We start from the raw sequence: 15,955 nt of genomic DNA on the forward strand, positions 1-15,955 counted from the left end.
CTCCACTATATTTAAATGTAAAATGAAAACTAAATTTTGTTCACTTTTTCTAATAAATAGCATCCAAGTTCAGTACGAAATGCACTATTTTAAAATGAAAAAACACGATTGCAAATATCCAACCGAACAACTTTCATTATAAAACTCTAACATATGTTGTTTAACACATGGGATAAAAAAAAATAAACTATAATGAAGATCTAATAGAAACCATGTGCCACACACGTCCAGATATAAATAAATGCCAAAAGGTAATGAAAAAACATAGTTTTGGTATGAGCAAAAATATCAAAACTTCAAGTTGATTCTCATTCAAAATATTTGCATTAGTTAACTCTCGGTGCAAAGTTCTTCAATTCCTCCCTCTGCCTTCATTCTGGTTGGAGCCTTCTGATTCATCGTTTGATAGTAACTGTAAACAAATTTTTTGACATTTAATAGACATAACCACATAACAGAAAACTACACCTAAGATTTTGCAATTCATTTCTCATTTAAAAATTATAGCCTATTATACTGAGCTAGTGATTCCCTCATGGAGGTATATATAACCACATCAAAAGACAATGCACAACACAATAATTCAAAGACAAATTTAATCTTTTTAAATAAAAGAAAATAAAAATTCTGCACCCGGACTTGAAGATTTGTTATCGTAGCTCTCAATATAGTATCTCCAACTATCAGTCTTAGCTCCTTCACAAAATCATGGCGGGAAATTTGCTTTGCCTGAACTAGAACGACAGGATATATTAGAGATATTTCATCCAGGAAGACATATAAGCAAGAATAGTATAGCTATTGCATATACCTTGTATAGTTCATAATGCGCTTTGATAAAACTCATATCACTTGAAGAAACCTTGTCACTAATAGCCAGGACCAACATAGAAAAAGGTATCCAAGGAGAATTTGGGATTTTTGAGATGCTGGCAACCCTATTAGTGGTTATTCCCTGAAGTATCCCACAATCAAACAGAAATTACTCGAATGGGCATTACAAGTTAAAACTAACAATTATAGGAGTTAAAATCAGAAGAAAAATATAAAAAGGATTAAACTCCTACAAGTTTTACATGAACTAGTGAATATGTTTATCAAGCAACCAACCTCACACATAAAACACTAGAGGAAAAAAATGAGTTCATAAAACAATGGCAAAGTAAAGAGCTACATTCTTTAAGGATGAGAAGAATTAGATGTACCCAATCATAGAGAAAAAATATTTACATAGCTTAAAATGTGCATTATATTTGTTGGTTCCACTATAAACTCTTCCATAAAATAAAAGCATATCAAGTTAACCACTTTTGATTTTATTTAGTATAGAATAACCATGTCATCATTCTTATCAAGAGAAATTTAATCTAAAAAATTTCCATCAAAAATCAAATTGAAAAGGTTAAATCATTCTTAGATGAAAACAACAATTAAAATATTGGAATTAACATTTACTTTTACATAGAAAACTTGGAAAAACAAAAGACTAAAAACTATATCAAGTCACTTACATTATCCACTGAAGTAGCTGGCTGTAACAAATCACTAGAACTATAACTAGCCACAGAAGAATTAGCACCAGAATCATTATTCTCTTCCATTGTTCCACAAAAATGGTCTGTAACAAAGCATCATGTATTAGTGATCAAGAAGAAACTTTTCTTCAAAGGAATAACACTATATAGCTTATAAGGTTTGTTGTTTTATTGAAACATAACGAAGCCATAAATTGTTGAATATAAGAGATCTCAACTACAAGAAGATAACAATTTATGAATAAAACCCTATTTCCAAATTCCAAAATATTTTATAAATTTTTCATTTAAATGGAAACAATGAATCATAGAAATCAATTAGTTTGCCTTTGATGAACCCACTTATTTCTAATTATGTAATACCAAAATTTACAACTTATTTATGCTAGTAAAACTTATGTCGATCAATAGAAAACACACACAAAATAAAACTTAAATTACATTGTATATTACCTTTAGCATTCCCAGAGACCTTAAAACTAATAACGAACTCTGGATAAATGTGAGTATTTATATTCGTATTCCATACTATATAGTATCTTGGGCATTGGATGTCATCCACTCTAGTATCGTATTTAGATTTTCTGGGTTGAAATTGACCAGTGGCGGTGCCAATGCCAGAACGAAGAACTTCCGTGCTCCCCATTATTAAGCGACAAAGGACCAAGTGTCGAACGCCCTTTTCGTCAATATCACAATAACGAGCACTACAAATATGGAAAATTTGAATCTCGTTATTAGTATGTAAAAGATGTTATTTTTCAAAGTCGATCATCTGAAAACTAACCTGGCATAAGGGCAGGTAACAGCTGCAAGATAAACACCAGTATCGTATGTGCATTTGGTTGCACGACGTGCACAGTGCCCAAGTCCATACTTCATCATTGTAGATAATTCTTCTTTAGAAAAAGGAAGCCAAGCATATCGAAAATTTGCATCCCCATGTAGTTCTTTTGTAATTTTAGCTTGAGTTTGGAATAGCTCCAATTGTGCTTGCATTAGTGTACCTGAGCAGCGGTATGTGGACTGGGCGAGCCCCTAGGGGGGCAACGCCCAGCATGTATCCCGCCCTGAGGCGGGGCCCTAGCCTTCAGATGGGCCTTGACCTCGGAGGCCCAATTAGCCCAATAGGTAGTGCCCAAGCTCTATAAATAGGAGGTAGTTATCAAGTGTAGGGGACTTTTGGCTCATTTGATGAAATAACACTCGAAATTCAGCACTCTCTCTCTCATTATGATTCTCTCTTAGCACAATCCCTCTACCTCTAGGTACTATACCTCTCTTCAATGTTCATTCCCAGAACATTTGGCGCCGTCTGTGGGGACTGTAAACTTTCTACTCCCATTCACGTGGATTGATTGTGCATGAAGTTACCTCTGATTGTGATTAGGCAATTCTCTGGTTTTCTGATTTTGATCCTGTGACTAGTGATTGGTTTTCCGATCGAGTTTGCATCGTTTCTGGTTTGGATGGAGACTCGACGCAGGAGGCAACATCATTCACCAATGCGACAGCGGATTTCGCCGCCTCGGCGGCCTCATCGTGTGGTCCTGGATTCTCCGGTACGAACGACAGGAGTACAATCGCCTTCTCCTCCTGTACCACCACCTCCTCCATCGCCTTCACAGGTGGGATCTCTGGAGCGCTCACCAGAGAATTCACCTGCTCCGGAACAACAACCGGCGGTGACGCAGGAGCAATGGCGCCATTTGCTGCGCAGCATTGGCAACATCCAGCAGCGGAATGAGCATCTACAGGCTCAGTTAGATTCCTACCGTCGCGGGCAGCGAGATGATGGAAGCAGAGAGGCAGATTCCGTGGCTGAGTTCCGTCCGTTCTCGGAAGATGTTGAGAGTGTGGCGATTCCGGATAACATGAAAACGTTAGTTCTGGATTCTTACAGCGGAGATTCCGATCCGAAGGATCATCTTCTGTATTTTAATACGAAGATGGTGATAATTGCGGCGTCAGATGCGGTGAAGTGCAGGATGTTTCCATCGACGTTCAAATCGACGGCGATGGCGTGGTTCACAACTTTGCCGCGCTGATCGATTTCAAATTTCAGAGACTTCTCATCCAAGTTTCTAGTGCAATTCTCGGCGAATAAGAATCAGCCGGTGACGATCAACGACCTATATAATATTCGCCAGCAAGAAGGAGAATCACTGAAAGAGTACATGGCAAGGTACAGCGCAGCGTCGGTCAAGCTTGAGGACGAGGAGCCTCGAGCTTGTGCTTTTGCATTTAAAAACGGTTTGCTACCGGGAGGGTTGAACAGCAAATTGACACGTAAGCCGGCGCGTTCGATGGAGGAGATGCGTGCTCGCGCCAGCACTTATATTCTTGATGAGGAGGACGACGCTTTCAAAAGAAAGCGCGCGGAGTTGGAAAAAGGCGACACGTCGCCCAAGCAGCGATAAAAGGAGGAGTTTCAGATCGGTGGCAAGGCGGAGGGGAAAGAACAAGGTGCGTTCACGAGAGAATGACAGATCGAGATTCAGCGTGTAGAAGGGTGTTAGTTCTTCAAGGCGCATCCAGCGATGGCAGATCGGAGCAACACGGTTCAGACCGACAATGAAGAGCGTCAACAGAGGTGAAGCTTCAGATCGAGGAAGCATGTAGGCGAGGGAGAGCAGATCGGTAATGACGAAGAAAAGAACGAAGGCGAGGAATCTGTCCAGAGCACAATACATGAGGAGCAGAGCCAATCCCGAGACGTTTTTTGCTTTGGCGAGCACGTTTGCTTTGGCGAGCACGTTTTGAGGTTAGGCGGCGAGCAAGTGTTGTTGGCGATGGAGTTCGGCGGCGGGAGAACGTCGCTGGCGTTGGAATCTGGCAAGCACGTTTTACTCCGGCGGTGGAATTCTGGCGTGCACGTTTTGTTTTGGCCGTGGAAGTTTGGCGAGTAAAGCGTTGCTATGGTTAAGATCGCTGGCAACAAATTTTCCAATTCCTTCAAACTTTTCCTCCATCTTTCATTTGATTCCCTTCTCAGTTGTTGTATTTCCTAATTTTCTTATTTTGAAGTTGATATTAGAAGTTATATTGTCTTCACTGGTTTCGATTCAGACAGAGAGGAGCAAATCGGATCAAAGAGAAGGAGTGGGTGAATTGAGGCACACCATTAAAGTTTTATGAAACTTGGAAGACTCTTCCATAAGCGGTTTGTTATTGGGTGGGACAAGCTCCTGATGGCGCGATTTAGTTACAAAGTGAAACAAGTTTCACGATGAACTAAATTAGCCCCGGAAAAGCCCACGTAACCACCGGATTCATTGGCGATGTGTGGGGTACAAATTGCCCATTCTACTGAGCACCGCTTTGGTAATCCAACTGGCCATTGGAACCCAAAGCACTTTGAGTCCCGAAATGGGACGATCACACCAAGGGTGGCGACCTACCGCTAGGGTGGTGACCTCGTGCCAAAGGGTGGCGACCAAACGCTATGGGTGGCGACCTGTAAGACTCAGTTTTTAGACACACAAAAGTCGCCAAAAGGGTGGCGACCTCACGCTAAGGGTGGCGACCTACCGCAAGAGGGTCGCGACCTACCGCAAGAGGATGGCGACCTACCGCTAAAGGGTTGCGACCTACCGCCAAAAATGAGGGTAGCGACCTACCGCAAAATGGTGGCGACCTACCGCAAGAGGGTCGCGACCTACCGCAAGAGGGTTGCGACCTACCGCCAAAAATGAGGGTAGCTACCTACCGCAAAATGGTGGCGGCCTTACGCTGAGAGTGGCGAGCAAGTCAAACTAATTTCTTATAAGGCTAAAGCAAGATGGTGATGGCGATGCGGCAAGTGAGGACACTCCTACTCCTCATGACTTGGACACAGAGTCTGGTGGACTTGTAGACTATGGCGAGTGAAGGAGCATGCGTGCTGGGTGGATCTTCTCCTAGGGACGATGCGGCGGCGACTTCAGCTTGAAGACACATTGTGCTCTCATGCTTCGAGCTCGGTGTCTTGTGGACTGGTTGAGTCCCTTCGCCATATTAGGGGACTCGCCCAGGAAGCAACTTGATCCATGAAGATGCTATGAGGGGCGGATGCGGGAGAGATTGGCGGGCCACCACGACTCCTTAATCTTGTAGGCGTTTGTACACCATCTTTCTAGGTCCCGCGTCAATCGGAGATTCATGTATTTGCGTATTTCCTTGCGCTACTGGCGGTTTGTGTTTCATTTGCGCCATGTCGGCGACCTACACGCTTTATACATCCTTTGTTGATCCCGCCAAGTAGCGTGGCTAGGTGATCTTCTAGGCGGGGAAGCTATTGCAACTAGAAGCTTGGGAATAGTTCCTGCGCGTTGGTCGAAACCGCCAGCCGAGGAACGCCGTACCAAGTGGAAAGTGGCAACGGGCGACCTGCTAGGGGAATCACAAGGGGACAGAGATTGACGGTCACATTTTGGAGACACACTTCGCTCTCCTGCTTCGAGCTTGTGGACTTGCGGACCAAGGGCGCTCGCCCTTCATCTTTTGGCTGTCAAACCCAATTGTTATTGTTTGTGGGAAAGCGCGAAAAGCCTCGCCACTATAAAGATCAAACACCATCGCCTGGCAGGTGACACCGACAACAAAGTTCAGTCGCTCGCCGGGGTTACCGCCAGTCAATGATTGAATGATCAGCACATGACCCATGCCTGCCACCTTTTCCGCCGCGAACGATCATACACCTGCTCCAACTTATCGCCAATACGAAGTAATCGTTCTCGCCGCTTGTGGACTAGTGGACTTGCCAGCTCGGGTTGCTCGTCAAGTCAGTGGACTGGGTAACTGAAAATGCAAGTTTCCTTTTGCTCACGCCATGTTGGCGATATAGTTTACTTCTTTTTTCTCAAGCCATGTTGGCAGTGCAGATTCTGGTGTACTGTAGGACATATGTAAAAGCATTTAAAAGACACCCTTAGCTCTCGTACCTCGAGCTCGGTGTCTTGTGGACTAGTGGACTGGGCGAGCCCCTAGGGGGCAACGCCCAGCATGTATCCCGCCCTGAGGCGGGGCCCTGGCCTTCAGATGGGCCTTGACCTCGGAGGCCCAATAGGTAGTGCCCAAGCTCTATAAATAGGAGGTATTTATCAAGTGTAGGGGACTTTTGGCTCATTTGATGAAATAACACTCGAAATTCAGCACTCTCTCTCTCATTCTGATTCTCTCTTAGCACAATCCCTCTACCTCTAGGTACTATACCTCTCTTCAATGTTCATTCCCAGAACAGTATGCTTCCACTATCTCAACATAAGTACAATCAAAAATATTCATTCCATTAAGGAACATCCTCTGAACATAATCCAAATCCAAATTTCCTTGTACAGATTCAGAGTAAGGAACTAAACCTACGTTATTCTGCATAATGTATTCACCAACATTTCCACATTCCAGTCTGTTCATCATAGTTCCAATTTTTACTTGAGTATCCTTAACTAACACATTAGACTCCCCACTACACTCCCTCAACTTGGATTCATCAACCTCGTTTACTTTGATTTCAATACATAGTTTCACACCATCATGTTCCCATAAGTTATAAGATTTACCATCTGAAACAACATAGGCTTCAGGGAAAAAGCAACTCCCTACCTCATCAATCCATGCTATTGGTAGTTGCAAATCAGTTTTCAAGTCCACCTGACACATGCGTAAAAAATCTAGTATAAGTTCACAACCATTTAACCCTATTTCCACAGCAGCCTTTTTTATTTCAAGATCATTCTTAACCAAACTAACAACATCTCTAGGATAATCCAACCATTCACCATTATTGTAGAACATCACACGTTTAGGTCTTCCACTCTTCTTTTAGTTCAAATAATACCTATGAAAGGATTGTCCACTCTGAGGACCAAAAATTGTCCTTTTGCTTTCATAATCTTCTAATCTCATTTTTTCGACAACTCTGCTTGTGCCTGATGCAAGTGATGGTTGTTGATATAACGTTGGTCGCGAAGCTCCCATTAGATGTGGAACACACACTTGTTTTTGCTTCTTCAGTTTAGATCCATCTTCCTCTTCTGTATACTAAACACACAAATATAAAAGCTCAGAAGTAGCAACCAAATAGAACCTTGAGCACGATTAAAGACAGGTAGTAGCGATGGTGTAGACAATTACATTAAGAATATCTGACAGTCCTTCTATGTTTAAAGCTTTTGAGAACATTGGACTAATTAATATATATATATATATATATATATATATAAAACAGTGTATAAAGTTGACATAGTAGATAATGATGAGTAACCTAATTAATTAAAGCAATCCATGTATGACAAAACAAGTAATTAATCTGAAACACTTGCATAGATAAATATTGCAAAAGTATATCTCTAAAAAGATTTGAAAAAAAATATAATTTCTAAATATTCAAAAAAGTACTTAATAGCATACAAGTTGTATGTTAACTTTAACTTATGCATCGTTTGCTATTCAGAATAGGATAAGAGAGTTGGATAAAAATATGGTAAAATAAGAGGGTATAAACCGTATTTGTCTTTTGCTTGGTACAGATCAGATAATGATTAGATGTGATATAAATAATAAGAAAGTGACTCCTAGAATAAAAAAACACATATAATATTTTAAAATAATTTTTTTACATAACTAATTTATTAAAAAATTTATTTTTATGAATGAGTCCATGTTTTAATATGTAGTAAATTTACTATTAATAAATAAGTATTTGTAAATCACTACTTTACTGTCATGGATTACTCAACACATCTTTCTCACAAATTTACAATTACTTTCATTTTTTACTTTTAAAAAAACTTGAAAAAGGGGAGAATTTACCGGTTTTCGTTTAAAGTAAAGGAGCATTGGAATTTTTGTTTTCCGTGACAGCAACCAAAGTAGTCAGTGTTATCAGACTCGGACCGGTGATCGACTCGGTCGAGGCACTGGGTCAATGAGTCAATGGTTCAACCACTGGGTCATTGGTTTGATTGCTTGACTCGGTTTATATTAAAAAATTATAATAATTTAAAATATAACCTTAGTATATCATATATATAAAATAATATGCATTCTTCTAAACAAGAAGTAAGGTGGTGTAGTGGAAATTTGGATTAGCTTTCCTCCTTGAGGTCCTGTGTTCAAGTCCTAGCCATGACAATTTTTTTAAATAACTCTCAATTGAATATCATTTGACCAAATAATTAACATTAAATGTAAATTAATTACAGTTTGACCATTAAAAACAGTTTCGACAAAAGAAAAAGAAAAATCAGAAAAAAAAAAAAAAGACTGACCGGTCCAAAAAAAACCGGCCAAGTCGCCGGTTTATTACCTGAACCGGCCGGTCCAAACCGGTTCATACCGGTTCAATTACATGCCCGATCCATTTAATGGCTCGGACCGGTCAAGGGTCCGGTTCCCGGTTCAACCGGTCGAACCGGCCGGTCCGGTCCGAGTTTTATAACTATGAAAGTAGTGCTTGAAGCCTTGAACCTCTAATAACATAATTAAAGTAACAGCAGAAAATTACATGCATACATGATACATATTTATATTTTTCTCCTCCTAGAGTCCTAGTTATTCTAAACGTAACACGGTCTTGAGGGAAACATCATTCATAGCAAGGAAATAGGACCACAAATTACTAACATTATTAAGAGTTTTTTTTTGATTAAGAGCTTATTAACTTCTCTAAGTTTCACTATTACTGTTACACCAGAAAATTCCTAAATAAAATGAACGCCACATACACAGTCACCTACAGTGTATAGGCGTAGCCTCAAGTCAAACAACAGTTCAGAATACAATCTAAAACATGTATATCAAAAAACCAAGTAGGAGAAAATATCGTGAAATGACCAAAAGACGGGAAAAATCGGGTCAAACAAAGAGAACAGCTATTAGATTATGCAAAAGACAAAAGATCACTCAAATTATGAAAAAAAGCATGGAATGAAAACTAAGAGACAAGGCTTTGGAATTTTACCTGAGTCTCAAACACCAAAAACAACACACAATAAACCTCGACAAACCTTTATTTTCTCTCTTTTACTGACTGCTTTGAAACTGTACCTCAAATCAGGGGAGCAATGATCCTATTTATACAAAAAAAAATGGTAAGGAGGGAGGGAGCATTATAAATAAACAGGTATAGAAGGACTTTTTTACATTCCTGGTATAGTTTTAACATTTATTTACCAATTTAGTGCAAGTTTTAAATTATTTACGAATTTAGTATAAATCGCCACTAGCATTGGCGATTTCATTATTTTGTTTCTTATGAAATCACCACCCCCATTGGCAATCCATGAATTTTAATTTATTTTTCAATTTTTTCTATTAGTGTCGCTATTGATATTGGAGATTTCTATTTTTTATGCTGGTATCGTCACTACCATTGAAGATTTCAATTTTTTATTTTGCTTTTCATAAAATCTACAATGACATTGGCGATTTCAATGAATTAGTATATGGCCACATGGCAAAAGACGAAAAAGACAGAAAAAAATTTGAAAGAGTGCAAAAGAAAATATATTGAAAACATGATTTAGTATTTTTAAATAAGGAAAGTAAGTTTCAAGAAAAAAAATGAAAGGAAGAAAATTTTAAAAAAGGAACAGGCGAAATGAATGGTGATAAGATGATAAAAAGAAAGGAAATGTGAGAAAGATGAGAAAGGAAGAACATGTGAAAAAAAACTTCAGAACATTTGAAATCTCCAATGCCATTGTAGATTTCAAGAAAAAAATTGAAATCTTCAATAGTAGTGGCAATACCAATAATAAAAAAATAAAATAAAATAAAATCTCCAATGTTAATGGCGACACTAGTTAAAAAAATAAAAAATTCAAATGTAGCCAATGACAGTGGCGATTTCATAAGAATCAATTTTATTTTTAAGAAAATCGCCAACGCTAGTGACGATTTATACTAGATTTGTAAATAATTCAAAACTTGCACTAGATTGGTAAATAAGTTTGAAAACTATACCAATAATGTAAAAAAGTCGTATAGAAGCACCGAGGTGGAAAAGGAATATGCCTGATGAGGATGTTTTTCCTTCTATGCCTCTTTCACCAGACGTGTCTGACTTTTCATCATATTAATTTTTATTTTTATTTACCTCAAACCATTTTTTATTTTTTATTTACCTTTGCTGTTTCATTCATCAATATCTTTCCAATTTTTCTTCACCGACGCCCTCCTCCTCTGAAACTTTCCATTCCGCGATCGTCCTTCTCTCATGCCGCTGAGGCAAGTGTGGCTTCTATGGAATCCAAGTCCTGTCAGGGTAGTTGCTTTCAATTTTCAATTTGCTCCTCACGGTTAGCATTTGAAAGAAAAAAAACTTATTTTAGATACCTTTTTTTTTCTACGTTTTCTATCTAGAAGGCAAGTGTAGCTTCTATGGAATCCAAGCCAATATTTTCTGCATAATCCTTTATGTTATATGCTTTCCGAGATTTTTCTACGTTTTCTTTATAAATTTAAGGAATAATCTCAAATAAATTTTGAAAAAAATAATTATTTGAGATAATTGTCATTAAATAAATATTAATTGCATAATCTTTTGGTAGTGGCAAGATTCATTAAGCTTAATTAAGCCCCTCAAAAAAAATTAAGCTTAATTAAATATGGAATTTTCTATTTCAAAAAAAAATATGGATTTTCGAAATTATTTGCATTTAATTGCAATATAAATACATTTTTGAATTTTTTTTTAAACGAAAAACGTAATTAAGGCATATTTTTAAGCATATTTTTGTTGATAATTTAAATAATGATTAATGATCATCCAATTAATGTCTTCACTAATTTTTCTATTACTATAAAGTTCAGAATAAAAAGTAATTAAAACTAAATAAAACTAATTAAAGAAAGAGATAATGGTATAATTAATTGAATTTTTGACTGAATATTAATGTATTCACTAACTTTTTGGTCAAATCTGTTTATTTCCTTTTAAAACTTCCTATTTTTTATCAGATATGTTTATTTTTTATCAAAATAATATTATTTAATGCAAATTTCAATGCATTAAATACGTGACTATTTATTTTTATTAGTAACTCAGATTTGTTTTTTAAATATATCTTTTTTCTATAAAAAGAAATGATGATTCTTTTTTTATTAACTAAATTAATGAGCATACATTTAATTTTTAAAAAGTAAATGATATAAGTATATAACTATATATTCACATCAGTTTTTTTTTAATATGTTTTCTTTAGAAAAAAGGGAAGGAAGAACCCTAAGATTAAGGAGTAGTGGGGATACGTTTAATTTTTTAAAAGTAAATGATATAAAGTCAAAAACCCTTAGAATAAGGATTAGATAATGAAAACAGTTTTTTTTAGATACGATTTTTTAGAAAAAAGGAAAGGAATATTCACTTTTTATTAAAATAAAACAATGGGGATACGTTAAAAAATAATAGCGAGATTTCAGTTTGAAATTTAAAATATAAAGTTGGTATTAAATTTTAGTAATTAAAACAAACTTTCGGGCAGAATTTATGACCTATTTTTTTAAGAAACTTATAACGTTAAGTATGGATGTTAGGAAATTGGAATTACACAAATCTGTCTATTTAAGTATTTAGTAAAAAAAAAGGTATTAATGTAATATATATAATAAATTTAAAATTTTACTGAATATTAATATAACATGCAGACTTTATTAGTACATATTGATTAAAATATTAAAAAAATTAATTAGTAAAGAAGGTAATTTAATAGCATGCAAACTTTATTAGTATATATTCATGAGTATTCCTCAAATATATTTTGAAAATAAATAATTATTTGCAGTAATTTTCATTAAATAAATATTAATTGTATAGACTTTTGGTCGTGACTGGATTCATTAAGTTTAATTAAAAATTAAAAATGGTTTGCATGATTTATTTTTATTTAATGTATTTAATTGCAATTTAAATACATTTTGAAATTTTTTTTAAACAAAAAACGTAATTAGGGCATATTTTGTCGTTGTAGGATAGTTCAAGTGGTATGAGCTCGATGACATATAGGATAGATAGAGGGAAGTCCAGATATCGATTCCTAGCGGGTGCGATATATCTTTCCGATGTACTCAAAAAAATTAAGGCATATTTTTAAGCAGTTTTTTGTTCATAATTTAAATAATGATTAATGATTCAATTAATGTCTTCACTAATTTTTGTATTATGAAGTTTATAATTAAAAGCAATGAAAAATTATTAAAGAATATAAGAGATAATGGTATAATTAATTGAAATTTTGACTGAATATTAATGTCTTCACCAACTTTTTGGTCAAATCTGTTTATTTCTTTTTTTTTTTTTGAAAGACTGTTTATTTCTTTTAAAAACTTCATATTTTGAATTAGGTATGTTTTTTTTATCAAAATATAAATATTTAATGCAAATTTCAATACATTAAATACGTGATTATTAATTTTTATTAGTAACTTTGATTTTTTTTAAATATACGGTTTTTTTTTCTAAAAAAGGAAATGATGAATCGCTTTTTACTAAATAAATTAATGATGATGCATTTAATTGTTAAAAATTAAATGATATAAAGTCATAAACCCTTAGATTAAGGAGTGCATATTCACATAAGTTTTTTTTTAAATATGTTTTCTTTAAAAAAAGGAAAGGAAGATCCGAATTTTTTTTAGAGAACAAGCAATTTATTAATATTCAAAAGAAAAAAGTACAAGAAAAAAAATGAAACCCTGAGCAAAGATAAAGTGAAAGAATTGGCAAAACCCCCGCCACGGAACAATCGCCACAACTCACAAACCCAAAAAGCCAAAAGCCAAAACAACCAACCCCAACAACAAGAACCCTAGAAGCCTCACAACCAACTGAATGGCACAAGTCCACTACGATCCTGCATGCCCATTTTTTGTAAGGAACTCTGACAGATCACGAATAGCCTTTTCTTCGCTTCCGAGGAATTCCATTCCCGCATATTTACTCAAGAAGTAAACCATCTTAGCCCGCTTGAAATAGGGGCAGTGGGAGAAGAGCGACCAACCGATGGAGTGCCGCTCATAGCTTCCACCTGAACATCTTTCTTAGGCCGACCTCTAGGCCTGCGAGGAAACTCTTCCACACCACGCTTTGCCGCTAATTTCTTCTGAGGCCGACCACGGGGCCAGAACCTCAGAGGGGAGAACTCTAGGGCAACATCCTCATCAATACAGTCATCACCCGCCCAAGGAACTTCCCCCTCACTTTCATGACTTGCACCTTCTTCCTCCGATGCCTGAACTGGTCCAAAAGGCCACAAACACCTACAGAAACAGAGCAAGAGCCCACCTCAAAGGTAGACGGTGGTAGAAACTCCCTCTCTGGATCCTCACGACCCAGAACTTCTGCAATAAAAGTGGAAGATCCAAGCGAGCCCGTCATGGTCGAAGGAAGAAGTGAAGCCTCCACCGTCACTAACATTTAATGTTGAATCAAAATTAGATGTTCCCTTGGGAGAGTGTTGTTCCCTTGACTCTTTTTTCAATAAATCTCTTTCCGTTGTCTAAAAAAACATTAAATGTTAAATCAATTGGAATATTAAGTCACTTTTTATTATCTAATACCACGCACGACTTTATACATTTATACTATGTTTCTATCTTTTCACAAATTAATTCTCTTCTCCTTAACTGTGTCTCTCAAAAGCAACACATGTCTATCTATCCCTAATAGATTTCCATGTTTCTGTTGCTCTAACTACACCAGCATCTGAAGATCAAGAGTACGTTGATGCAATGTTGATTTATGTTAATCACTTAACTACATAAATAATGTTGTATGCCAAGAAATTCTGGATAACAGTGATATCCATGAGATGTCACAAATTGACAGAATTTAATAAAATGATCTTCAGGTTTTAGTTTTGGCGGCATTCCTACATTTAGCTGGCCACAATTTTGTTGTTGTTATTATTGGTTTTCTTTGTATGTTTTTATTTTCCCTAATTCTTCATGTGTGAGATGAAGCTTTGTGATTTAATAAATTTATATCTTCAAAAAAACCGTTACGGTGAAACAAGAATTCACACACTTTTCTTCAAGCATATTAAAACAAATTGCCATATGAATAAAATTAAAAAAATTATAAAAACAATATAAAATTACTTAGACAAATAATGATTAAATATCAAACCTTTTCACCTAACAAATGAAAAAAATGAGATTAAGAAAAAAAGGAGATAATACTAGAACTATGTGTAGTGCCATTCTTCCATCAAGGTAAACCGAATAAATTGTAGTGCCCTTCCACAAATTAATATAAATATTTACGACAAATTAATATAAATATAAATATTTACGACAAATTAATATAAATATAAATATTTACGACAAATTAATATAAATATAAATATTTCAGACAAATTAACATATAAATATTTATGATAAATACGAAACAAAAATAATTTTTAGGGTGATTAAATTTTTTTAATTTTTTTGAAATTAATTAAAATTAAATAAATAAATATATTAAAAATTAAAAAATATTTCCTATTTAAGTCACACAGACAAATAAATTTATTTAAGCGATTAGTGATTTCATATTATTATAAGATAATATTCGAATTTAAATTATTTAATTCAACTCAAAAACTGTTTTGACCCGAAATAATTAAGACCACATTAAATCTACGAAAAAAATGTAAACTATTTGTTTTGGTACCTTATCTTTAATTATTTAGTTCATTTCAGTTGCAATTATAAGTGACAAATTGATCCAAAACAAATTTTTACCAATTTAATCTTTGATGTACAAGTTAAAGAGTAAAAAACTCACACGGAAGTAAACATTTTACATGAAAATACTTTTATATATAAACTAATTGAATAATATATTTTATTACAACTACTCATTTATATTTTTTAATAAATTAAAGTGTCAATATGCATAAAAGAATAATGGCTAAAAAGCATTTTTTGCCCCTCATGTTTCAAGTTTGTGCAAATTCTGCCCCTACTCTATTTTTGTCGACGTTTCTACCCCTCATGTTTTCAAACAGTGCACCGTCTACCCCTTCGTCAGTCAGGCTTTCTCATGAGAAGTTCCTGAGTGGATTGGAGAGATCAAGATGAGTATCTGAAGTTGATGATGATCAAAGAAATGATATAAATTAAATTTGCTTGATGTGTATATCAATTATGCAGGTAACTGAACTGGTTAAAAGCATGTTTTGCTACTTACAAGTCTTGAGTTTGAATCTCTCATGCCCCCTCTTTCCAATTTCACTTGTAATTTCCACGTGACAAGTCCAAAAAATATGAAAAAAAAAAGTCAAATCAGCTCATTCCTTTAGTTTTTTAACGTGTCTGTTTGACGGAGGGGTAGACGGTGCACTGTTTGAAAACATGAGGGGTAGACGGTGCACTGTTTGAAAACATGAGGGGTAGAAACATCGACAAAAATAAAGTAAGGGCATAATTTGCACAAACTTGAAACACCAGGGGCA

The 15,955-nt window shown here is 35.7% G+C and overlaps 1 protein-coding gene across 1 annotated transcript; it reads right to left on the reverse strand.

Moving 5' to 3' along the window:
* Positions 1-352: 352 nt before the first annotated feature.
* On the reverse strand, positions 353-7,310 carry LOC130719020 (inactive poly [ADP-ribose] polymerase RCD1-like). The gene is made up of 7 exons (XM_057569671.1): positions 6,785-7,310; positions 2,323-2,542; positions 1,989-2,242; positions 1,512-1,618; positions 812-955; positions 634-729; positions 353-412 (listed from the first exon to the last, which is right to left on the reverse strand). The coding sequence occupies exons 1-7, from the start codon at positions 7,308-7,310 to the stop codon at positions 353-355; spliced, it is 1,407 nt and encodes a 468-aa protein (XP_057425654.1).
* Between the last annotated feature and the right edge of the window lie 8,645 nt (positions 7,311-15,955).

Source organism: Lotus japonicus, chromosome 5 (genome assembly GCF_012489685.1).
Source record: "Lotus japonicus ecotype B-129 chromosome 5, LjGifu_v1.2".
Lineage (NCBI taxonomy): Eukaryota > Viridiplantae > Streptophyta > Magnoliopsida > Fabales > Fabaceae > Lotus > Lotus japonicus.

Bases quoted from the DNA above. Each gene is read 5' to 3' on its own strand.
- LOC130719020 (XM_057569671.1), bottom strand. From the start codon at position 7,310: ATGTTCTACAATAATGGTGAATGGTTGGATTATCCTAGAGATGTTGTT. The intron at 956-1,511 runs GTAAGTGACTTG...GGGATACTTCAG, and splicing joins CAGCTACTTCAGTGGATAAT to GGAATAACCACTAATAGGGT. The intron at 730-811 runs GTATATGCAATA...GTTCTAGTTCAG, and splicing joins CGCATTATGAACTATACAAG to GCAAAGCAAATTTCCCGCCA.